This window comes from Marmota flaviventris, chromosome 7, assembly GCF_047511675.1.
Source record: "Marmota flaviventris isolate mMarFla1 chromosome 7, mMarFla1.hap1, whole genome shotgun sequence".
Classification (NCBI taxonomy): Eukaryota; Metazoa; Chordata; class Mammalia; order Rodentia; family Sciuridae; genus Marmota; species Marmota flaviventris.
Genome location: NC_092504.1, coordinates 31,818,329 through 31,844,078, shown reverse-complemented (window position 1 = coordinate 31,844,078; position 25,750 = coordinate 31,818,329). Strand labels below are relative to the sequence as shown.

The following is a 25,750-nucleotide window of genomic DNA, read 5'->3' as shown; positions in this document are numbered from 1 at the left end:
CCAAAAGTCATGAACTCAAGTGGGCGGCGGAAGGTTAAAGAAAGCTCTGTTCGCCTTGCTTGTCCGCGCGGCCTTGCGAGGACGGGGTTCGCTTCCCGCCACTCGGGCTCCTCCTCCTCTGGGGTCCGGTCCTCCCGGAGGCGCCCCGCGCGGCAGGTCTTGGCGCCAACCGGGTGGCGGCGCTGTTGGCCCCGCGCGCGGCGGTCTCGGGCCCGAGGGAGGCGGAGGCACGGCCGGCGGAGGAAGGGGAGGGAGCGAGGCGCGCGCGCTGCTCTCGCGTGCTCTCGCGCCGCTCGCGTGACCGGCCGGTGTGTGTACGACGCGCCGGCTCCCGGGGGCTCGGACGGCCGGGCGCGCGCCGCGTCTAGGGGTGTCCAGGTCCCGGTCGGCACTAGGTGCGGGCGGGCGGGCCGCGGGGGTCCGGGGCGGACACACGCGCACACGCTCCCGGAGGAGCCTTCTCCGAGGCTGCTCTTCCTCGGCCAGACGGAGAGCGGCACTGTCTCCCCGCCCAGCGCATACTCGCCCCGCGTCTCCCCCCGCGGCGGCGGCTGCTCCTCCTCGGCACCGCCAGCCCCAGCGCCGCTCCGGGGCGGGCGGGCGGGCGGCGGCGGGACCCGCGGAGCCGCTTTGTGTGCAGCCCGACGAGGGGCGGCGGCGCAACCACCTGACAGAGGCCCGGGCGCTTGATGCACCTTCCGCCCGCATGAGTAGGAGGTAAAGGCGGCGGCGGCGGCTCGGCTCCCGCCCTCGGCTGGTGGAGGGAGGGGACGGAAGGGGAGAGCGGAGGGGGGGGGGGCGCGGGTCCGAGGCCCGGCGGGGTTGCCCGGAGGTGCCGCTGAGGCCTCGGAGGTGCCGGGTGGCGCCCAGTGGCCGGGGCCAAGAGAAGCCGCTGGGATCCCTCAGCCGAAGTTGAAGGAACAAAATGTGAAGTGCGGAGCCGCGTCAGCCGCTTCCTGGCGTGGGGTTGGGGGTGAGGGCGGCTTGTTTTCCCCTCCCGCGGGGGTGAGGAGCGGGACAGGGGAGGGGCGGGAGCGCAGCAGGGACTGCCCGGGCCCGGAATCTCAGCCGGGCTAGGGCGTTTTGTTCCCGGGAGCCGCCGCGGCGTGTGGGTCCGGTCGGGTCCCTAGTTTTGCGGCCTAAGCCGAGCCCTATAGGCCTCGCGTCTCCTTTCCCGGAGGGGAACGGCCGGGTGGGGACTCCGTGCTGCTCTCTGGCCGAGACCGGGCCTTGGGATCCTCTCCGGCCTCCCCCGGCTGACAAACTTAAGACCTTGGTGCTCGGGGGTACATTTCATTGTGAAAGGCGGAATGGGAAACTCTGGCCGCTGCTCGGCGCCTCCTGCGGCCGTGGTGGCTGGTGCCCGGGAGCCCCGCGGGCCCCGGGCTGGCGCGGGTGTGGGCGACGGGCCGTCGGTGGGGTCCGGGCCCCGGGACCGGGCAGATGAACAGTCTGCCTCCGGGTTCCCGGCCCCGGGGGAGAAAGAACCCGTTCCAGATTAGAGATTTTTGAAATGAAAAAAGAGGTTACAAAGTCGCCCCTTTCCCGCTGAACTTTGGTTTTCTGACCGATAGAGGCCGGTAGAGGACTGTGAAAGAAAAGTTGTCCCCCAGGATGGACTTCACCGCGCAGCCCAAGCCTGCCACTGCCCTGTGTGGCGTCGTGAGTGCGGACGGGAAGATCGCTTACCCTCCGGGAGTAAAGGAAATCACAGACAAGATCACCACCGACGAGATGATCAAACGACTGAAGGTAAGGTCTGAACAGACTATTCGCACTCAGAGATGTTTTTCAGACTCTGTCTCCTGTGGTATTACTGCACTACTCGGCCTGGCCTTACAGTTCAGCTACCAAGGTCCCCCCTGCACCCCTTCTTCTCATTTTATCTCTTCTAAAAGGTATTTGTTCTGTCTTGAATACATCTTTGAATAAGTTATGTAGGAAAATGACTTACGGGAAATTAAAAAGGAGTGTGATTTTAAAGAAAATATTACTGTTTTTCAAGCATAAGAATTCAGGTGTTTGTAAAGTACTCCCACCACACACACCCCGTGAATATTTCGTTTTATGAGACTACTGTTTAAGTAGCTGTCATTCTTAAGTGTAGGCAGTAATTTGCCTAGGAACATTTCTGTTTTCATCAGCAGCTGAGAAGTTTATAATCAGATGTGTGCTTAAACATTGACAGAAAGTACTGGTTTTTCAAAATTCAGACTTAAGGTGATGACTTAAGTTCCTGTGTTTATTTGAGCTTAAGAAAGAGTGTTGCTCTTTTTATGAGACCTCAACTTATTTAGTATAAGTATGGTGGTCATGTGAATTTCAACTTTAAGTTGATCAGTTCTTTGCTTTCCATTCCATGGACATAGATTGTGGTCACAGCCATTCTTGTGTGATCATCTTGAAGCAGTGGTTCTCAATTTGGGCAGCTTTGACCCCCAGGGAATATTAAAGGCAATGCCAGAGAATTTTGGTTGTCACAGTTTGGGTTAGATTAGGGAAAGACCTGAGGCAGATCAGCTAGGAAAATGTTCAACACAGTAGTCTAGGTAAAAGATGTTAAAATCTTGCAAATAGTGCTATGACAGTGGGGATAGAGATAAGGAATGTTCAAGGGAAGTTTCAAAGTTAAAATCAGACATAGTGGGAGGTGACGGAAGAAACAATCGTGGTGATTTTTCTTACTTGAACAACTTGGTGAATTTGTGGGAACTGATCTTGCCTCTTTTTTCTTAAGAGTTTAGTATAGTACCTGGTAAATGTATACAATGTTGTTCTAAAGTATTCCTATAGTTTCTAAAATCTAATTAGACTCTTCAGTTTGTTGCTTTTTTGGAAGGGATAAGACACAGTTTCACTAAAACAGCTTTTTTTTTTTTCCCCTCTCCAAATTTTTAGTGGTACTGGGGGTTGAACCCAGAGCCTCACATGCTAAAGCATGCATTCTACCATTGACTTATACTCTGCAGCCTAAAACAAATTTTGATACCAAAGATTAGACATGAATTGAGGTACTTAATTTTAGGAGCAGGGTACTAGGGATTGAACCCAAGGTATTCTATTACTCAGTTAGACTCCCCCCACCAACACACACACCTTTTTTTGTTATGGGAGTATTGAACCTAGGGATGTTTAACCTCTGAGTTACATCCCTAGCCCTTTTTATTTTTTGAGACAGGGTCTAGCTAAGTTACTGATGGTGGCCTTAAACTTTCAATCCTCTTGCCTCAGCCTCCCGAGTCACTGGGATTACAGTCATGCCACCACACCCAGCTCCCAGTTTTTTGTTTTGAAATAGGGATCTCACTAGGTTTCTGAGGCTGACCTCCAACTTGTCCTCCTGCCTCAGCCTCCCAACCTGCTGGAATGAGGTATTTAATTGATGCTTCTTAAAGTTATTCTAGGTGTTTTGAGTGAGAACCTGAAAAATTGTGAAATATAAAGCTAAATAAGAAGTTTATAGATGTTAAATTTTATTTTCCAATTAAGAATATTAACACCCTTAATTCTAGTGGTGAATAATTGATTGAAAGTGGAAAATTAGGGGCTGGGGATGTGGCTCAAGCGGTAACGTGCTCGCTTGGCATGCGTGGGGCGCTGGGTTCGATTCTTAGCACCACATAAAAATAAAGATGTTGTATCCACCGAAAACTGAAAGATAAATATTAAGAAATTCTCTCTTCTCTCTCTCTCTCTGTCTCTCTCTCTCTTTAAAAAAAAAAGTGGAAAATTATATCTTTATATTTTCCACTTGTAATAGGTTCAGTATCAGAAATACTGTTAACTATAAGTGGACATATAACCAAATCTAGGATGAGCATTGGGTTAGGCTATTTGTTATGAGTTCTTTTGGGAGTTATAATTGACATAACATTTTAGCCAATTTGAATGTCCAACTGCCAAAATTTTGTTATTCTTTTTATTGTGTATTCCTCCTGCTTTTCTTTTTGTATGTTTTTACAGAGTGCTTTTTAGGGATTCCTGTTGATATAAAGTATTATTGTCTCATTGGAACTGTAGGGCTTCATTGTTGTTGTTTTATGGTGTTGGTGATGAAACCCAGGTCTTTGTGCATGTTAAATACTCACTTTTTCTCTGAGCCACATTGCTCAGTCCAGAATTTTTTTTAATGTAGATTTTAAAAAAATATTTTTTAGTTGTTGATGGATCTTTATTGTATTTATTTGTATGTGGTGCTGAGAATCGAATCCAGTGCCTCACACATGTTAGGCAAGGATCATAATCCCAGCCCTTAATGTAGATTTTTAGCCATATTAACTATTTTAACATTTTGACAGCTTTTTTTTATTAGAACATTAGTTATGGGTAAATTTTATAAATCAGTAGTTTATTATTATAACATAGCAACAGTTTCTAATGCTGTATAAATATAGAGGGCTTAAAGGCAAGTAAAATCTTGGTCAAAGGAATCCAGAAATGTTTGATTTATTCTCTTCAGTTGTTAAGAAGGAACAAGCATATTTTCAGCAGAATCATAATTTTAAAGTTAGAGGATTTTAAAAGAAATTCTGGAACCATCCTTACTTTACAGATGACAAAAGTTAAGCCCAGAGTGGCTAAGGAACATTTATCACTAATCACTATCAATCATAGGGCAGGTTACTGGCAGACTCAGGGCAATAGCATTTTTATTTTGGTTCTTAAATAACTTGCTGCTTGCTTTTTTTTTAAATTAAATCCCAGGATTGAAACCCTGGATGCTTTACCACTAAGTTGCATCCACAGTCCTTTAGTTTTTGTTTTGAGACAGAATGTCTGCCTTGTTGCCCAGACTGGCCTCAAACTTGCAATCACAATCCTTCTGCCTCAGCCTCCCAAATTGTTGGGAATTATAGGCATGTGCCACTGTACCTCATACTTGTGATCTTCTGCCTCAGCCTCCTGAGTAACTGGGATTAAGATTTGTGCCATTGTCCCTGTCATTTTAATTATTTTTAAGTTTATATTTATGTGATGTTAAGGACGTTCATATTGTTATACAACCATTACTACCAAACCATCTCCAGAGAACTTTTTCATCTTTGCCAACTGATACTGTACCCTTAAGCACTAACTCCCATTATTCCCTCCCCCCAGTCCTTGGCAATCACTGTTTTACTTTTTGTCTCTATGAATTTAACTACTCTAAAATACATGAAATCTCATGTATGTAAAACCATGCAATATTTATCCTTTTGTGATGTCTTCAAGGTTTATCCATCTTGTAGCATGTGTCAGAATTTCTTTCCTTTTTAAGAATTCCTTTTCAACCAACAATAAAAAATTAAAAAAAAAAAAAAAAAGAATTCCTTTTTAAGTATTCCATTGAGTGTATGGATCACATTTTGTTTCTGCATCATTCCTCAATTGTCACTTTTGGCTCTTGTAAGCAGTTTTGATTACATCACAGTTTTGTGGAACATAAATTCAGACAGGGTTTGGCATGCATATACTTTTTTTGGATGCTAGGCACACTTGTTGATAATCTATTGGTAATTAGGCTGATCTATAGAATCCACAGTGGTTTCATTTAAACACTTTTTTTTTTTTCTTTGGTACTGGGGGTTAAACTCTGGGGCACTTTACCACTGAACAACATTCCTAACCTTTTTATTTTTTATTTTTATTTATTATTATTTGGTACTAGAGATTGAATTCAGGGGTGCTTAATCACTGCACCACATCCCTAGACCTTTTTATATTTTATTTATAGACAGGGTCTCACTAAGTTGCTTAGAGCTTCGCTAAGTTGCCAAGGCTGGCTTTGAACTCAACAATCCTTCTGCCTCAGTCTCCTGAGTCACTGGGATTACACGCACATGCCACTACACCCAGTTTTTATTTTTTATTTTGAGGCAGGATCTCCCTAAGTTGCTAAGGCTGGACTTGAACTTGTGATCCTTCTACCTCACCCTCGGAGTCACTGGGATTACAGGCATGAGCCACCATATATGACATTTCGCTTAAACGTTTGATGGTCTTAGTGACAATAGTTGAAAGTTTGTACTCAGCTGCTCCTTTTTCTATTTATGATGTAGTCTTAGGGTTTCTCCACCAGAGTAGCTGGACTTGTCTCCAAGACACCATAGTTGCCAGTACTTGATCTAGGATTGGTAGTATCACTTCTACCTTATTGTATTGATTAATCAGTCCAACTTACATTCAAGGGGAGAAAAAGTTGACTCTACCTTATTTTTTGTGGTGCTGGGGATTGAACACATAGATAAATGTACTACCTTTGAGCTAGGCGTCCATCTCTATTCACCTTTCAATGGAAGAAGTAGGAAAGAATTTGTAGCCATCTTTAATATGCCATAGGAGTTCTCATGACAAGTCAAAGTGTACTGATTGTTTACTTTGTAGTTACAAATTTGAAAAGCATTTTATTTCAAAAACAATAGTATATATTCATAGGCACCTAGCTTGATTTATAAAGTTAAAAAGCTGTAAGAAAAAGTTGTAGGATTTTTTTTTTTTTTAAGAAGGGGGAGGGTCTCATTTATGTTGCCTAGGCTGGCCTTGAACTTGAACTCCTGGGCTCGAACACCCAGGGCCTTGTGCATGATAGATAGGTGCTCCACCACTGAGCTATATCCCCAATCTGTTAGACTAGGTAGTCCTTCCACTTATTGGGAGAGGGAAGGCTTCCTTAACAAGACACTTTTGAAGCATTCATGTTATATATCTTATAGTAATTCCATAATTGGATTTATCTCATTTCCTCATGCCTAGACTTAGGTTAAACTTTTTTGGGGGGGCAAATACACTAAAGTAGTATTGTATATTTCCCTTTGTATCATATTGGGTCACATGTCATAGATTATTTTTTTAAATGAATTATATTAATGTCTTTATTTCTTTTCAGACTCAAATTGTCCCAAATATGTGTGCTGGCTCTGGTGTCCTTTTGAAACATCTAGTATCCTTTTGACATGTCTATGAGTCTTAAAGCACATTATTTTCTAGTATAAGGTATTCTTCATTTTGTTTTCCTTGCTCCAGATTTGTTTATTTTGCTACTAGGGATTGAACCCAGCTGAGCATTTTTTTTTTTTTTTAATTTTAAGCCCTTTTTTAAAATTTTAAGACAGGGTCTCACTAAGTTGCCCGGGCTGAAATTTGTAATCCTTCTGCTTTAGCCTCCTAAGTAGCTGAATTACAGGCATGCAATAACATACCTGGCTATTTTATGTTTGTTTGTTTTAACCATAATAAAAATGTTTGTCAGTGGAAATGAAAAAGGCCACCACCAATAAATAAACATAGATACGTACATGAAATACAACCATAAAGAAATTAACTGTATATTAAAATAATTCAAATTTGGGCTGGGGTTGTGGCTTAGCAGTAGAGCATGCACCTCGCACGTGTGAGACCCTGGGTTCGATCCTCAGCACAACATAAAAATAAATAAGCAGAATAAAGATATTGTGTCCATGTATAACTAAAAAAATATTTTAAAAAGTAAATTCAAGTAATTCACAAACATGGTACTTTATGTACCCTTTATGCGACAAAAAGAACAGTAAAGAAATCTTGGGGGCTGGATTGTGGCTCAGAGGTAGAGCGCTCGCCTAGCATGTGTGAGGCACTGGGTTTGATCCTCAGCACCACATAAATATAAAGATGAAAGGTATTGTGTCCACCTATAAGTAAAAAATAAATACTTTAAGAGAAAAAAAGAAAGAAATCTTGGGAGCTGGGTGCAGTGGCACACGCGTGTAATCCCGGTGACTTGGGAGGCTGAAGCAGGAAGATCACAAGTTTGAGCTCAGTTTCAGCAATATAGCGAGGCCCTAAGCAACTTAGTAAGACCCTATCTCAAAATAAAAAAATGAAAAGGGATGGGTTGTGGCTAAGTGCCCCTGGTTTTAATCCCTGGTAGATAGATAGGATTCAGGGTTTTAATCCCATTGATAGATAGAATTCAGGATATAGCTCAGTGGTAAAGTGCCCTTGGGTACAAACCCCAGTATCAAAAAAGAAATCTTGTGGGCTGGGGACATAGCTCAGTAGGAGAAAGTGTGTGCTTAGCATGCATGATATTCTGGGTTCTATTCTCAGCACTATTAAAAAAAAAAAAAAAAAGATGGGGCTGGGGTTGTGGCTCAGTGGTAGAGCGCTCGCCGTGCATATACGGGACCCTGGGTTCGATCCTCAGCACCACATAAAAATAAATAAGTGAAATAAAGGTATCGTGTCCAACTACAACTAAAAAATAAATATTAAAAAAATAAAAATAAAAAAGAAATGAAGTCTTCTAAAGGATACTGGTAAAAGAAGATCTGAATTTAGTGTATTCTCACAGTAAGATAGTACTGATAATAAGTTCATCCATGTTATGGGAAACCAGGGTTTTTGCTGTAGAAAAAAAGGAGATACAAATATGGAATGGAGAAAGGATTAGAACTCTGGTGCTGAATTGCAATTGGAAGTATCAGACTGAACACTTGATTGATTGATATATTGATTAAATAAACTATTTTCTAGTTCTGTATTAATCTAAAAAACCTGAAGAAATTATATCTTAATAGCAATGCAAACACAATGTCAAATCTTGATTTATAAACACCATTCTCTAGTAAAATTAGATATAGGGCTCCTTGGAAAAAAATGACCTATTTAAATCTGGGGAAGGACCATGTGTGATGGCACACTCCTGTAATCCTAGCAGCTTGGGAGGATTAGGCAGTAGGATTGCAAGTTCAAGGCCAGCCTGGGTAATTTAATAAAACCCTTTCTGAAAATAAATATAAAAAGAGCTGGGGATATAGATCAGTGGAAGGGTGCCCCCGAGTTCAGTCCCTAGTACTGGGGGAACAAAATGTATGTTTGTATATATGTGTGAGTACATATATTAATATATATTTGTACATGTGTATGTAATATTTTATATATGAATAAATACATATGTTAACCATTTTAGGTGTACAGTAGTGTTAATTATATGTATATTGTGTGCAACAGATATCTGGAACTTTTTTCCTTGCAAACTGAAACTTTACCTATTAAGTAACTTCTTTTCCCCTTATCCCAGCTCCTGGTATCCACTATTGTGCCTTCTCTTCTGTTTCCAAGTTTGACTATTTTAGATACTTAATAGGTAGACTTAAGCAGCATTTTTCCCCGCCTTTGGTAACTGGCTTATTTCACTTAGTATAATCCATGTTGTAACGTTACAATATATCCTTCTTTTATGGTTGAATAATCCATTTTCTTCACCTATCTTAAGTGTTTATACACACATACATACACACACACACACACACACACACATATTATGGAATACTGTTCAACCATGAAAAAGGTGAAAACCTTTTATTTGCAATAACAAGGATGAACCTAGAATACATTAAGTGAAATAAGTTAGGCACAGAAAGAAAGAAAAACACTGCATCATCTCATTCACATGTAGAATCTTTAAAAGTTGCTATCATAAAAGTTGAGAGTAATATATAATGGCTACCAGGGTGGAGCCGAGGGGAGGGATTGGTCAGCAGGTACAGTGCTAACAATATTAGGAAGAATAAGTTCTGATGTTTTATTGACTACAGTTAAAACAATAAAGTATTATGTATGTTGAAGTAGCTAGAAGAGGATTTGAGGCATCCTTGGCACAAAGAAGTGATAAATATTTAAAGTGATACATATGTTAACTACTCTGGTTTGATATACTAAATATCATATGGTAAAATGTGAACAATTATTATATGTTGATCAAAGGTGGGGCTGGGCTGTAGCTCAATAGCAGAGCACTTGCCTAGCAGTTGTGAGTCCCTGGGTTTGATCCTCAGCACATATAAAAATAAATAAAGGCATGCTGTCCATCTACAACTACAAAAAAAAAAAATTTTTTTTTTTTAAAGGGGCTGGAATTCAAACTATTTAGTTTGAAGAAATGAGGATAGGGATGGAATTTTAGTAATAGAGATAATGTTGAAACTTCAAGCCTTACTCAGATCTTAATTCATAACCTTGAATTAAATAGAAATTAGGTGTAGGTTTACTAAAAGTCATATGTAAAATAAGTAATATTGGTGTGTTTAAGGCCAATCCCATGATTTATATATCTATATCAGAAATCTCTATGGTGCTCACATTAGGGTAGGTTTAAGGACTTTAATGAATACTATTTCTGTTAGTTTCAGTTTTTGGAGTTAAAATGTTTAATTTAAACAGTTTGGCTAAGGTTGCTGGCACATGAAAATATGTCCCATTGAATGTCTTCATGAAAAAAGGATAAAAGAATGAGTGGTTTTTAAGCCATATGTAAAAGTCTAACAAGTTTGTTCAAGGCAATTCAAGAAACTTCTAAGCCAGGCACTGTGGTGTGCACCTGTAATACCACCTACTCAGAAGGCAGAGGCTGGAGTATCACTTGAACCCATGAATGTGGGGCCAGCCTGTCAACAACATAGTGAGACCCTGTCTCTTAAAAAAAAAACAAAAGTTTGAAAAACAACTCAGGCATTTGACCTGAGTTGTGCTAAATTGTGGTTTTATATGAATAATAAAGCAAAAGACTAGTCAGTTACAGTGAGCATCACCCTTTAATTGTGACCATTTTGTGGAGTCATTATTCTATGTCCTGACCAGATGACATCTTTTCTTTGAACTCTGTTAGTTGCTGAGATTAGTTGTCTAATACTAGATGTGAAGGCTGTAGGTGAATAAAATTTAAAAAGTGATTAGTAGAATTTTATGTACCTAGATTATTTAATGATAATATGAATTGGATTTTATAATTTATATATTCAATGTGTGCTTCCCCCACCCCCCCAAAAAAATCCTAACATTTCTGTAGTGAAAGTTCTCAGTAAACATTAGTAGTACATTGATGCAATTATTTCATTTTGTTAATATTTGAAAATTTTTAAGTTCAGTGGCTATGTATAAATGACCTATAATTTCAAGTGCTTGTTGAATTGAATATCCTTTGTCTAACTGTAATGAAATAGGTAGAAGTGAATTTCTTCAAAAAGAAAACCACTGAATAAAAGTATTTTTCTTAAGCTTTATGAAGATTGAGTTAATGTATATAAAGAGGCTATTTTGTTTCTGGTTGAAGTTATTTATAAAATATGTCTTCTTGAAGCGCATACCTAAATATCTTTGAAGAAGATTGTAAAAATTAGGCAGTAATAAAAGTGTGTGTGTGTGTGTGTGCGCGCGCGCGCACACACACATTGGCAATTAAACCCAGGTCATTGTGCATGCTAAGCAAGCCCTCTACCAATGGAGCTATATCCTCAGCCCCTGAAATTTTTTTTTTTATATCTCTTTGGAATAATGTTATGTAATTTTGTCTATTCACTTCTTTAACTGCTATTTTATCAGATTGGTGGCGGGGATGTAACTCACTGCCATTGTCTCACTTGTTCTATACATGTTTTTGTTGTTCATTTTTTAAAATAGACTTTTTTTTTTTTTTTTTTTTTACTGCAGTTTTAGGTTCACAGCAAAATTAAGTGGAAAGTACAGAGAGTCCCCAACCCTGTCCCCAATCTTGTACACTGGAGTGGTACATTTGTGAAGCAACCTTAACACATCATTATCACTTTTTTTCCTCCTGTATTTTTTAACATGGTAAATCCCAAATGCTTTATTTTATTTTTTAAATTTTAGATTTGTCATTGTCCATTAGGCCAAGGTGAGCTTGTCATTCACTCATCTTAAATGGATGCAGAGGATTCTAAATCTTGAAGATATCCAGCATGCTTTAATCTATATTGATGGCTTTCAGAGTAAAAATCTGAGAAAAAAATTCCTAAATATCACGTATAGTGTTTTTTTTTTTTTAATTTTATTTATTTTTTTTTTATTAGCTACACATGACATTACAATGATCTTGGCAATTCATACATTTGAATCATTGGGGTATAATTTCTCATTTTTCTAATTGTACAGATTGCAGAATCACACTGGTCATAGAGTTTTTTATATATATATATATATATATATATATATATATATATATATATATATATATCTCATAATGTCTATTCTGCTGCCCTTCCTATCCCCCCTACTCCTCCCCTCCCCTCCCATCATTTCTCTCTATCCAATCTAATATGACAAACTTTTTTTTTTCTTTTTCTCATCACAACATCATACATGTATTCTGTATAACAATGAGTTTCTCCTTCCATCTTCCATGCAACTCCCCTTCTCCCTCTTTTTCCCTCCCACCTCTCTTCCCTATTTAGTGGTAGTCTTCTTCTCATGTTCTTCCTCCCTATCCCATTTTGAGTCACCCCCTTTATATCAGAGAAGACATTCGGCATTTGTTTTTTAGGGATTGGCTAACTTCACTTAGCATAATCTGCTCTAATGCCATCCATTTCCCTGCAAATGCCATGATCTTGTTATTTTTTAGTGTTGAGTGATATTCCATAGTGTATAAATGCCACATTTTTTAAATCCATTCATCTATTGAAGGGCATCTAGGTTGGTTCCACTTTCTAGCTATTGTGAATTGTGCTGCTATAAACATTGATGTGGCTGTGTCCCTGTAGTATGCTCATATAGTGTTTTTATAAAGAATCAGATACCCAGTAACAGGTCCCACCTGATTGCCTCATGTAAATTTAAGTATAGGAGTAGCTTAGTTATCTGATTTTTTTTTTAACCTCTTGCTATATTTTAAATAAGCCCCTTACTTAAGACAGAAAAAAATACACCGAGAATCCCAGAAATACATTTGAGTTTCCTTATTGTTAAATGTCATTAGCTTTTCTCAAAAGTTTTGTCTACAAAGGATTTTTAAAATTAGATACAGATGTTTTACATTAAGTTCTGCGAGCACTGGGGAATGTGCTTCAGTGGTAGAGTAGTTGTCTAGCATGCACAAAGTCCTGGGTTCAATTCTCACCATTGCCAAAATTAAATAGATAAATTCTGCCCAGAAACAAACTTTGTTTCCCAATTATTTTAAAGTGAAATCTATCCGAAAAATAATTGAATTTATTTAAAAGGCAGGTAGCTATGTATACCAGAACGTCTTTTACCTCGTCTGGTGACAAATTATTTAGAATTCTGTATTAATCTACATTGATCCCTATGGAACTTCTGAATGAAAATGAACTCTTCATATGGCTTTATTACTTTTCACTTCACTTTAATTATTTGCAAAATGGGAGTGCTTGAAATATATGATGGTAGTTTAACAGAACATTTCAAATAAATAAATTGCTCTAGTAAGAGATTGCCTTATTTTCTGATTGTCTTAAAGATTTTCTTTCGTTTTTTTCATACTGGGGATTGAACCCAGGAACACTTAACCACTGAAACATATCCTCAGTCCCCCACCCCACTTTTTTTTGAGACAGAGTTTTGCTAAACTGCTTAGGTCCTTGCTAAGTTGCTGAGGCTGGTCTCACATGAACGTGGGATCCTCCTCAAACTGCCTCAGCCTCCAAGATCCTGGCATGTGCCACTGCACCTGGCAATATTTTATTGACCGAGTGGAAAAAAAAATTTTAGTTGTCGATGGACCTTTATTTATTTATTTATTTATATGTGGTGCTGAGAATCGAACCCAGTGCTTCAGACATGCTAGGCAAGTGCTCTACCTAGCCCCAGGATTTTATTTATTTTTTTTTACTACGTCTTCTTTGGGATTCTTAGAATTTATTGGATCCATAGTTTATCTTTTGTTATTTTTGAAAGACATTCAACTGTTATCTCTTTTTTTCTCCTAATTTTAAAATTTATTCTTTTTAGTTATACATGATAGTAGAGTGTATTTTGACATTTATACAGGCATGGAATACATTTTATTCTAATTAGGATTCCAGTCTTGTGGTTGTACACGATGTGGAGATTCACTATGGTGTATTCATATATGTACATGGGAAAGTTAAGTCGGATTCATTCCACTGTCTTTCCTATTCCTGTTACCCCACCCTTCCCTTCTTTCCCCTTTGTCTAATCTACTGAACTTCTGTTCTCCCCTGCCCACTTGTTGTATGTTAACATCCACATATCAGAGAGTACATTTGACCTTTGGTTTTTTGGGGATTGGCTTATTTTGTGTAGCATTATAGTCTCCAGATCCATTAATTTACCAGCAAAAGTAATAAAGTTGTTCTTTTTTGTGGCCAAGTAATATTCCATTGTGTATATATACCACATTTCCTTTATGCATTCATCTACTGAAGGGCACCTAGGTTGGTTCCATAGCTTAGCTATTGTGAATTGAGCTGCTATTAACTTGATGTGGTGTGACACTGTATTATCCTGATTTTAAGTCCTTTGGTTATATACCAAGAAGTGGGATAAATGGTGGTTTCGTTCCAAGTTTTCTGAGGAATTTCCATACTGCTTTCCATAGTGGTTGCACCAATTTGCTGCCCCACTAGCAATGTATGAGTGTACCTTTTCCCCCACATATTGCCAAGGTTTATCAAACATTATTTCTTAAAGGATTCATTCCTAATCTTTTCTTTCTTTCATTTTGACATTGTTTGTTAGTTTAGATGAGTATCCATTTCTCTGCCCAAATTCCCCTTGTTTATGAATGTTGTCCACCTTTTCCAGTATACCTTTTCCCCCCACTATACCTTTAAACATACTAATAATCATAAGTGTTTTTTTTTCTTTTTTGGTGCTGGGAATTGAATCCATTGCCTCATGCATATACACACTACCACTGGACTACACCTCCAGTTGTTATTTTAAAGCCCCTTCCTGATAGCTTTAACATTTGGGCCACCTCTGGCTCTAGTTTTATTGACTGACTTATCTCTTGACAGTAGGGTAACCATTACCCCTTGTTTTAGACTGAGTGCTGGACGTTATGTATAAAAGAATAGTAGACTCTGAGGAGGTGAATTATAATTTATGACAAGAAATAAACCTCTCTTTTGTTAGGCTTTTAGTTTGGGGAACTAATCAATTTTAGTCTGATTGAGCTGTGTTCTCTATATTTTGCCTTATCAATTTGTATGTGTCATTCATTAATCTCTCTTTTGTGTATATCTGGTGCTGAGGATTGAACGCAGATTGTGCATCCTAAGCAAACACTGTACAACTGAGTCGTATCCCCAGTCTCATCAATCAGTTTTTAAAATGTATTTCACTGTAAGTTGCAGTTATTAGTACATTTCACTCCTAAGCACTTCAGTATGATTATGATTAAGAGTTCACCTGGCTGGGTGTAGTGGTACACACCTGTAATCCCTCCCAGTGGCTCTGGGGGCTGAGGCAGAAGGATCATAAGTTGAAGGCCAGCCTCAGCAAAAGCAAGGTGCTAAGCAACTCAGACCCTGTCTCTAAATAAAATAAAAAATAGGGCTGGGGTTGTGGTTTAGTGGTGAAGTGCCCTTGGGTTCAATCCCCTTTGCCAAAAAAAAAAAAAAAGTTCACCTGGGCTTAGTGGTACAAACCTGTAATACCAGAACTATTTGGAAGGGTGAGGCAGGAAGAATGAAACAAGGTCAGCTTGAGCAATGTAGTGAGACTATCTTTAAAAAAAATTTTTTTTTTTTTTTTTAAAGAGCTGGGGGGATGCAGCTCAGTGGTAGAGTACTTGCCTGCACATGTGAGACACTGGGTTTGGTTCTCAGCACTGCACATAAATAAATAAATAATAAGGGCTCATTCACACACACACACACACACACAAAAAGAACTGAGGATGTAGCTCAGCATACAAGAGGCCCTGAATTGAGTCCCCAGTTCAGCAAAAAGAATTCAGTATCAGTTTACAGTTTTGGGGGGAAGAAGGGTAAAACAGTGCAAAGCAGATACATTAATTGTTACATCTGATGAGTTTATTTTTTTTAAGTACATTTATTTTATTTTTATGTGGTGCTGAGGATCAAACCCAGTGCCTCACATGTGCTAGGCAAGCGCTCTACCACTGAATCACAATCCACCCCCCTGATGAGTTTTTTTAACAGATGCATACTCTTGTGTACTCAAACTCTTAACAAGATCATGGAACTTCCCGGCATGGTGGTGCACACTTATGATCTCAGTGGCTTAGGAAGCTAAGGCAGGAGGATTGCAAGTTCAAAACCAACCTCAGCAAAAAGCAAGATGCTAAGCAACTTGGTGAGACCCTGTCTCTAAATAAAATACAAAATAGGGCTGGGGATGTGGCTCAGTGGCTGAGTGTCCTTGGGTTCAATCCCCAGTATAGGGGGTGAGGGGATAATAGAACATTACCATCACCACAAAAGTTCCCTCATGCCTCAGTCATTCCCTGCCCTTATATCACCCCTATGTAGACAACCATTTTTCTGATTTTTTTTTTTTTTTTTTTTAAGCTTAGTTTCTTTTGTAATGATATTGGGATACAACCCAGGGCCTCAACTACTGTGTTAAATCCCCAACCCTTTTATTTTTTTACCTCCCAAAATTGGAGATTGAACCTAAAAGTGCTCTCCCCCTGAAGTACATCCCCAGTCCTTTTTTAGATTTTGATGCAGTCTCGCTGGCTTCAGTCTTGCAGTCCTCCTACACTTGCAAGTCACTGAGATTAAAGGCCTGTGCCACCATGACCAGCTTTCAACCTTTTAAAAAAATTTTTGAGACCAGAATCTTGATGAGTTGCCCAGTTTGGCTAAAACTCCTTCCTCAACCTCACAAGTAGGTAGGATTTCTGGTGTGTAACACTTTACCCAGCTAGTATGTACTCTTGTGCAGGCCCTCTTTCACATCTTTCTGAAATTCAACAATGTTGTATATATTGTTAGTTTGTAACTTTTTATAGCTAATTATTATTCTATTGTATGACTATGCCAATTTGTTTTGCCATTCTCTTATTGATGTTTAGGATTGCTTGCAGTTTACACTTATGGATAAAGGTGTTGTGAACATTCCTGTACAAGTTTTCTGTTGAATATAGGCTTTATCTTGGGTAAATACTTAGGAGTGTAATCATAGGGTTATAAAATAGATTGTTTTTTTAAGCAGCTTCCACTCTTTCCTAAATTGGTTGTACTGTTTTACTTTCCTCCCAACAATGTATGTGATATATTTTCAAGGGGGGGGAGAGAGAGAGAGAGAGTGTGTGTGTGTGTGTGTATGTGTACTGGGAATTGAACCCAGGGGAACTTTGCCACTGAGCTACATTGTCAATTTTATTCATTCGTTCATTCATTCATTCATTCATTTATGGTGCTAGGGATTGAACCTTGCATGCGAGGCAAGTACTCTATGAACTGAGCTATATCCCCAGCCCTTATTTTTATTTTTTATTTTGAGACAGTGTCTTGCTAAGTTGCTGAGAGTCTCACCAAATTGCTGAGGCTGACCTCCAATTTGAAATCCTCCTGCCTCAGCCTCCTGAGTTGCTAGGATTACAGGTGTGTACTACCATGCCCAGCCTTTTTTTTTTTTTTTTTAATATTTATTTTTTTAATTGTAGTTGGACACAATACCTTTATTTATTTTATGTGATGCTGAGGATCGAATCCAGGGCCTCATACATGCTAGGCTCTTCCACTGAGCCACAACCCTAGCCCTATTATCTTTTTTTAATTTTTAATTTTTTAATTTGTTCTAATTAGTTATACATGACAATTGAATGCATTTTGACACATTGTACACAAATGGAGCACAGCTTTTCATTCCTCTGGCTGTACATGGTGTAGAGTCATACCAGTAGTGTAATCATACATGTATTAATAATGTTTGTCTCATTCTCCCCGTCCTCACAGCCCCACCTCTCCCCTCATTCTCCTCTGCACAGTACAAAGTTCTTTCATTTTTCCCTATACCCCCCACCATGGATCAGCCCCCTGCTTATCAGAGAAAACATTCGGCTTTTGGATTTGGGGGATTGGCTTATTTTATTTAGCATAATATTCTCTATAGTTCCATCCATTTACCTGCAGATGCCATAATTTAATTCTTCTTTAAGGCTGAGTTATATTTCATTGTTTATATGTACCATGTTTTCTTTATCCATTCATCTGTTGAAGGACATCTAGGTTGATTCCATGGTTTAGCTCTTGTGAACTGAGCTGCTATAATTCTTTGTTTACATTGCTTATATTGGGCTACCTTTTTTAAATCTGTTTAGAAGGGGCTTATCAACTCTTGTTCTTTCTAAAGACCTAACTTTTGGTTTTGTTAGTTTTCTATTTCATTAAGTTCTGTTCTTTATCATTTCTTTCCTTCTACTTAGTTTGGGTTTTCTAACTCAGGGTTTTTCAGTTTCAGTTTCAGTTGCTATTTTAGACTAGATAATTCTTTGGAGAGATGTCTCATGCCTATTAGATGAGAATACCAATCCTTTGCCGCAGGTCGCAGGTTCGTTCCCCGTACAGGCCACCATCTGCTGCAGTCTGGCTGCAGCAAAATAACTGGGGGGTGACGAGCAACTTGTGTAGATTGATACAGCAGGAGTGGGAGCCGTTTATTGTAGGACCAGAGGGGTATATATACATTCCACACAGCTTATCTTAATTAACATAAACTAGATACAGCAGTCAACCAATAAAGAATCTCCACACTCAATGGCTTGCTGGTGTTACTTCACAAACCACTCCCTCTGCAAAATGCCAGGCGCCATCTTGACTTGTTTACAGACTCTAACAATCCTTCAACTTCTAAATATTTGGAATATTTGTAATTATCTGATTGTTAATCACTTCTAATTGAATTCTGTGGATAAAAAATTTATTCTGTATTTTTAAAATCTATTAATAGTTTTTTTTTTAATATTTATTTTTTAGTTTTAGGTGGACACAATATCTTTATTTTACATTTATGTGGTACTGAGAATCGAACCCACTGCCTTGTGCATGCTAGGCAAGCACTCTACAATGAGCCACAACCCCAGCCCTATTAATAGGTTTTGAAATCTATTAAGATGTGTTTTTCTATATACCTCTGTATTGCAGCACTGTTCACAATAGCCAATCTGTGGAATCAGCCTGGGTGCCTGTCAGCTGATGAATGGATTAAGAAAGCATGCTATATAGGCACGATAGAATATTATTCAGAAATAAAGAAGAATGAAATCATGTTATTTTCAGGAAAATGGATTGAACTGTAGATCATTATGTTAAGTGATATAAGCCAGACACAGAAAGACAAGTATCACGTTTTCTCTCATATATAGACATGGAAAAATAAAGATGACCTGAAAGTAGAAGAGGAACTATTAGGGAAGAGAAAGGGGGCCAAAGGGGAAAGCAAGAGTAGGGAGGGTAGATATAATTGAAACATGAAATGTCTTTGTGAAACCCATTAATTTGTACAGTTAACAGGAGTTAATGTTTATAGTAAAAACAAATAAATACATTTAAAAGATTTGGGGTTTTTGCTCAGTGTATGACCTATCTTGTCAAACATATGGTAATTTATGTTTGTTACATCTTCCCAATAAATTGGCCCTTTTATTTAGCCTTCTGAAATGTTCCTGATATCTAAACTGCAGACATAAAACTTTTTATACTGTCTACCTGCTTTACAAATTTTTCTTTACATGGTATTTTCAAAATATATCAAGCATATGGTTGGGTCATGCTTTTCTTTCTGTTTGTAATTTTTCATCCACTTTGTCCATCTTTGCCTTAAAACTGGAGTGATAGTTCATTTACATTTAATATAATTTGGTTGGATTTATGCCTATCATTTTGAACTTTTTTAGAATTCTATTTTAATTTTCCATTGGCTTTGAAGGTATACTCCCTCTGCTGTGTATATGTGTGTGCACGTGTCTGTCTTTGTTTGCATTAAACATTGCAATACATATCTTTAACCTTTTTTTTTTTTTTTTGGTATTGGGGATACCAAAAACTCAGGGGAACTTGACCACTGAACCATATCCAGCCCTATTTTATTTAGAGACGGGGTCTCACTGAGTACCTCAGCATTGCTGAGGATGGCTTTGAACTACTATCCTCCTGCTTCAGACTCTGGAGCTTTGGGGATTACAGGTGTGTGCCACTGTGCCCGGCTCATATCTTTAACCTTTTATAGTCATAGATATTTTTTTACTACTTGTGTAAAATTTAAGATCCTTTCATTAATATGAGTTCATTTACCCCACCACTGACCGTTATGCTATAGTTTTCATATGAATAATAGCTACATAAATGACAAACCCCACATTATAAACATCAAAGTGACTTTTCATTAAAAAGTTTTGTATTTTTTATCCTTTTCCAAACATCAGATATTTCACCTGATGATAATATTCAGTTGAAGAACTCTTAGCATTTTTTAAAATAGTATATAAGATTCTTAATTGACAATTTCAGAGCTGTGATGACATTAGTCCACTGACTTTCCAGCAGTTTTTGATAAGAAGTCATCCATTGGTTATATGTAATTTTGTTCCCTTGTATGTAATGTGTCGTTTTTCTCTAGTTGCTTTCAATGTATTTCTTTTTCTTTTTCTTTTTTTCAGCAGTTTTACTCTGATGTGCCTAGGTATGGGTTTCTCCCATGTTTGTGGTGTTTGGCTTTATTGAGCTCCATGGATTTGGAAATTTGTCTTTTACCATTTTGGGGAACTTTTTTGGTGATTATATCCTCACCCCTACCACAACTTTCTCTTTTTTCTTTTTAGGATCTATTAACACATATCGTAGTTCTTTTAATTTTCTTTTCATTATCCCTCAGTTCACTGGACTCTTTTTGTCTTTCTGCAGTCTTTTCTTTCTCCATTCTTCATATTTGATATTTTCTTTTGATTTACTTTCAAGTTTTAAGACTTTTTCTTCTGTTATCTTCAGTGAGAGATAACAGCCTCATTTTCCATTGTAAAGTTGTATTTTTTCCCCAGGGACTTGAGAGAAATGTGGTGCTGAGTGTATTTTTTTTCCTGTTTTTATAAAAAAGACATAACTTACATATAGTAAAGAGCATACACTTTAAGTGCAATACTTTTTATACTCATAGCCCTATCCAGATTAAGATGTAGAATATTTCCGCACCTGGACAATTGCCTTGTGTCTCTTTCCTGGAGATAACAGGTATTCATCTGATCTTTATCAGTGTGTTTTGCCTTCGAACTTCATATAAATGGAGTGATGCAATATGTACTCTTTTATGTTAGACCTGTTTGCTGAATGTTGTCTGAGATTCATCCATATCAGTACAGATTGCAATAATTCTTTTTCATTGTGAGCATATTGAGATTTATCCACAATTCTGTTACTATGTGAGTTGTTAGTTTTTTTGCTTTATAAATAACACTGCCGTGAACAATGTATGCGTTTTTGAGTAGAGGTAAGGACTCATTTATCTTGGCTACATACCAGGGGTTGGCAGACATTTGTAAAAGGTCAAATAGTAAATATTATATGTTTTTTGGGTCAAGAGTGTACTATAACAAGACTGGAATTTTTCTAGTAATGAGAATGGAATTCTCTTGGGTTAGAAATAACATTTTGCTCAGTTGGGGTTCAAAGTTAGTGTTTTTTGCTGCTCCATAATGGGATTTTGTGTATTTCGTTTGAAAAAAATTTTTTTCACACAGATATTCCCAAATACTTTAATCCATCCATAAGTATATGGTTGTAATTGAGCATATTCATTGCTTGGAAGACATTTATAGAATTAGATTTTTTACCTGATTGCCTTTTAGCATGCCATTACAGAGCAGATTAATAGCTTCCTCTTGAAGGGTAAAATGGAAGCTCCTCAGTTGCACAGTGCACAGTGAACTTTGAAATATGGAAATTTCATGTGCTTTTGCATTGAGGTCCTAAAAAATATATCTGGGAATTGTAGTTTAAGACAGTGAATGAAAATCTCACTTCTTATACTTATTGACAGCATAGGAATGAGCTTGACAGTGTTTGTGATTGAAACAAGGTTAGTTATTGAAATTACTTGATAGTAGTATTTTAATTTTCTTGTGGCAGTGAGAATCCAACCGACAACTTTGAGCATGCTAGATAAGTACTCTATCCCTGAGCTACATTCTCAAGCCCAGGACTTGAATATTGTATAGGCTTCACATTTAAAGTGGTTTTATACCTTAAAGTTACACCTTGAGAAACATTAACAAGTCTGTAAAAAAAAATTACTTTCCAAAACCATATGTTTTTTTTTTTAAATACTAACATATAGTAGTAATTAGAGGGTATTGAATGCTGATGAAGCTGGACACCTAGAGTGATGTGGGCAGGAATAGCAAGAAAACAAGATGGAAGTCTCTCTTCCCTTTTTCTGCCTTCTAATTTCTCTGCTTCCTATTGAAAAATGTGATATGAGCTGGCTCTCAACGAAGTCTTGGAGGAGCTGGGGATATGGCTCAAGTGGTAGTGCACTTGTCTTAGCATGCGTGAGACACTGGGTTCTATTCTCAGCACCACATAAAAAAGAAAAAACAAAGATATTTAAAAAAAAAAAACAAGTCTGGGAAATGCCTTAATCCTAATCAGAATTGCTTTATATTTAACTTAGCTAGGTAGTCCTGAAACTTTATTCCCAAAGAATCCTGACTTTATTTGGACCCTGTAGTTTCCTGTGAGCTTTTAATATTGCATACTTTCCTTTAGCTATTGACGAGTGTTGTGTCAGTTCACAATAGGATAAATGAAGAAATTGAGAGCAAACAAAAATGTTTATAAGCATTTTATCATTGCTACAGCGTTCTTAAGTGCATTTTTGGTATTTTACAAATGTGTTGAAATTTTTTTTTAAACCTCAGCTGGTTCTTGACAACTGATGGTTTGAGAAAAACAGTGCCTAGACCACTTGCTGAGTTCTACACATATTCTTTCTGCCCTTATTTCATAAAACCCTCCTTCAACTCTTGCATTAGTGGCAATGATCAGGTGCAATCTCAATTTAAGTTTGTGGAACCATTGTTATGACCAGTGGAAGAAGCATTCCTCTTATGAAAACCAAAACCTGAATAACAGCTGACCTACGTTTTAGGGATGGAAGCAACATTTACTTTGAGTAGGATATTAGGTATATTAGTGAAAAGGTAGACACTCTATTTTCTACTCTTCAATTTCAGACCCATGTTCAATGGGAGAAATATCACAATTTATTGGGGCATTCATTGAAAGTTTATGTTATACCTTATATAAAATAAAGCCTCTCCCTTTAGGGAATTATCTCTTAAGTGATACCATAATAGTAAGCCATTCCACTGTACTTTCAAGCTAGTTGTTAGTGATAGGATTGATAGATCAAAGAATTCCAAGGACATGGCCTTATCATCAAATAAGGTCATCAGTTAAATTCTGGGTGAGTTTAACACTTAGAAAATATTTATATTTGTTAATTTTTTTTATATTTGTGGAAAGAGCTCCTGTTGATAACCTATTTAAACAAAAACAATTTTATATTATTTAACATGTAAAGAAAAATAAAAATTATATAGATGGTTTGTTATTCCTTAAAATCAAGTTTGTGTAAGTGCAGCCAAAAACAGTTTCTTAGAGTTGCTTCTGTTTCATATGGTAAGACCACTAATTTTGAGATACATCCCAATTTCAGAGATGTGTGCTTTAGAATTTTGATAAAAGTGTGGGGGATAGCTCAGTGGTAAATTGGCCTAGCATGTGTGAGTCCCTAGGTTCACTTACCAGTAACATACAAAACTGACAAAGTATGATAATTTTTATTTATCAAAACCCAATTTGAGTCAGATAGTAAATCAGGCACAAACATGTTTGTAAATATCACAATCTTAAAATATTGTATTTCTGTCTTTTTTTTTTTTTTTTTTTTAACAGCCACAGTAACTTATTTAGGTCACCTATCCTGTAAGAAGCAGAATAGAATTCATACCCATGGTCTGAATAAATCCAGAATTTAGTTTGTGTGCTACTGTGTTGTGAGTATTATCACTACACAGTCCCTCACATTGTTGGCATGTTGGATTCAGCCAATAGAAACCACTCAAGTTTAGAGATTGAAAATCAATAATTATAGAGTTCTGGATGGTAGTATATATGGTATTGTTAGAGTATGAATAAAATGACTACATTTTAGCTATAGGTCAATAGATAAGTAAGGCAGGAGAGAACAATACAATATGATTGAAGATTTAGAATCTATTTTGAAGGCAAAATGTAGATTCAGTAGGGACAAAGAAATAGAAGAAAGTTGAAAGGCATTTTGTTACAAGAAGATGATTTTATGAATAAGAATGCTGGAAATAAAATAGTTTATAAGTCAGGCCTGGTAGTCTACCCCTTTAATCCTAGCTACTCCAGAGGCCAAGACAGGGCTTTGCTAGTTGCCCAAATGCAACAATGTAGTGAGACTCTATCTCAAAATAAAAAGGGCTGAGTATATAGCTCTGTGGTAGAGTCCCCCCTAGGTTTAATCCCCAGTAGTTGGGAGAGTAGAGGAAGAAAAAATTTTCTAAATGAGGAAGTTCCAGGTGTGACTCAAGTAGATTAACAACAACAACCAAGAAATTTGATGAAATATGCTTTTAATAATGATGTTGAGATTTGAAAACATAGGTATGAACTTAAGTCTATCTATAGCACATTTGAATATATGGTCATTCTATGAATGAGGAACTATAAAGCCAGGATGTTAATTGGATCTTTGATCTAGAGTGGATTGTAAATTTTAATGCTTAGTTTGAGAACTCTGAATTTAGAATCTGAAAATTTGTGTCTAAATCCTGGATCCTTTAGTTACTGAATATATGACCTGTAGATAATCTCTTTCTGACGTTCATATTTTTTTCTTTTCTCTTTCTCATTCCCCACCCTCTTTTTCTTTCTTCTTCCTCCTCCTCCATACTTACAATTAAGGACTATGTTCTACATATACTACAAGCTAATGTTTATTATTAATTCCTAGGCATTGATTTTGTGACTTATGATACTGATAATTCCCTGGGTCTTTATCATTTTATCAAATAAATGCACGCTGCTTTGCCAGAGGATTATCCTGTCTTTAAGCTTTTATAGTCTCCCTCAGTTTCTCTAGGTGATTATGTTTTTGCATCCCTGTTTTACCTACAATTTGTTAGAATGGGCTATATAGTTCAATGGTAGAGTAATTACCTACTATTCTCCGTCTTCCATCCCTAGCACTGAAAAGGGAGGGATTGTTGGGGTGAGTGATATATGCCGTAGATGTCAATCTGTAATGGTTACATAGAAAAAAACCATGGTTAGCGTGGTTATCTTATGTTTTACATATTAGAGACAGAGTCTTGGTAAGTTGCTTAAGGTCTCTCTAAGTTGCCAAGACTGGCTTTAACTCAGGATACTCCTGCCTCAGCCTCCCAAGCAGCTGGGATTACATGTATACATCATTGCACTTGGCAACAGAACTGTTTTCTTGATTTTCTTTTCAGATTATTCGTTCCGAGTATGTAAAAATACAAATGACATTTGTATTATATAATGATCTGGCATATTATAATTGCAAAAATAATTTATTCTAATAGTTTTTTATATTTTTTTAAAGAGAGAGAATTTTTAATTTTTATTTTTTTTTTAGTTTTCGGCGGACACAACATCTTTATTTGTATGTGGTGCTGAGGATCGAACCCGGGCTGCACACATGCCAGGCGAGCGTGCTACCGCTTGAGCCACATCCCCAGCCCTATTCTAATAGTTTTTAGTAGGTTCCTCAGGAGTTTGTGCAAGATCATGCTCTGTACCAATAAAGATAATTTTACTTTCTCCTTTCCAATCTATATTCCTTTTATTTATTTATCTTGCCTGTCCTTCAATACAGTACTAAATAAAATTTATTTGTATTGAGGATTGAACCTGCCTAGAGGTAGTACTTCACCAACCTACATCTCCAGTCTTTTTTATTTTTTGTTTTTATTTTGAGACAAGTTCTTGCT

At 37.8% G+C, this 25,750-nt stretch overlaps 1 protein-coding gene across 5 annotated transcripts in view; it reads left to right on the top strand.

Annotated features, from left to right (window-relative positions):
• The first annotated feature begins 332 nt into the window (after positions 1–332).
• Pds5a (PDS5 cohesin associated factor A) overlaps positions 333–25,750 on the top strand; it is a 143,223-nt gene continuing 117,805 nt past the window's right edge. Inside the window, exons 1-2 of one of the 5 annotated variants that reach the window (XM_071614228.1) lie at positions 333–717; positions 1,575–1,752. In XM_071614228.1, the coding sequence (XP_071470329.1) occupies positions 1,615–1,752 (138 nt within the window). In that variant the 5' untranslated portion in view covers positions 333–717; positions 1,575–1,614. Of the gene's footprint in view, positions 718–814; positions 974–1,574; positions 1,753–25,750 lie in introns of those variants that run through there. The other 4 variants (XM_071614227.1, XM_027938542.2, XM_071614226.1 and 1 more) reach the window with 4 other exon arrangements.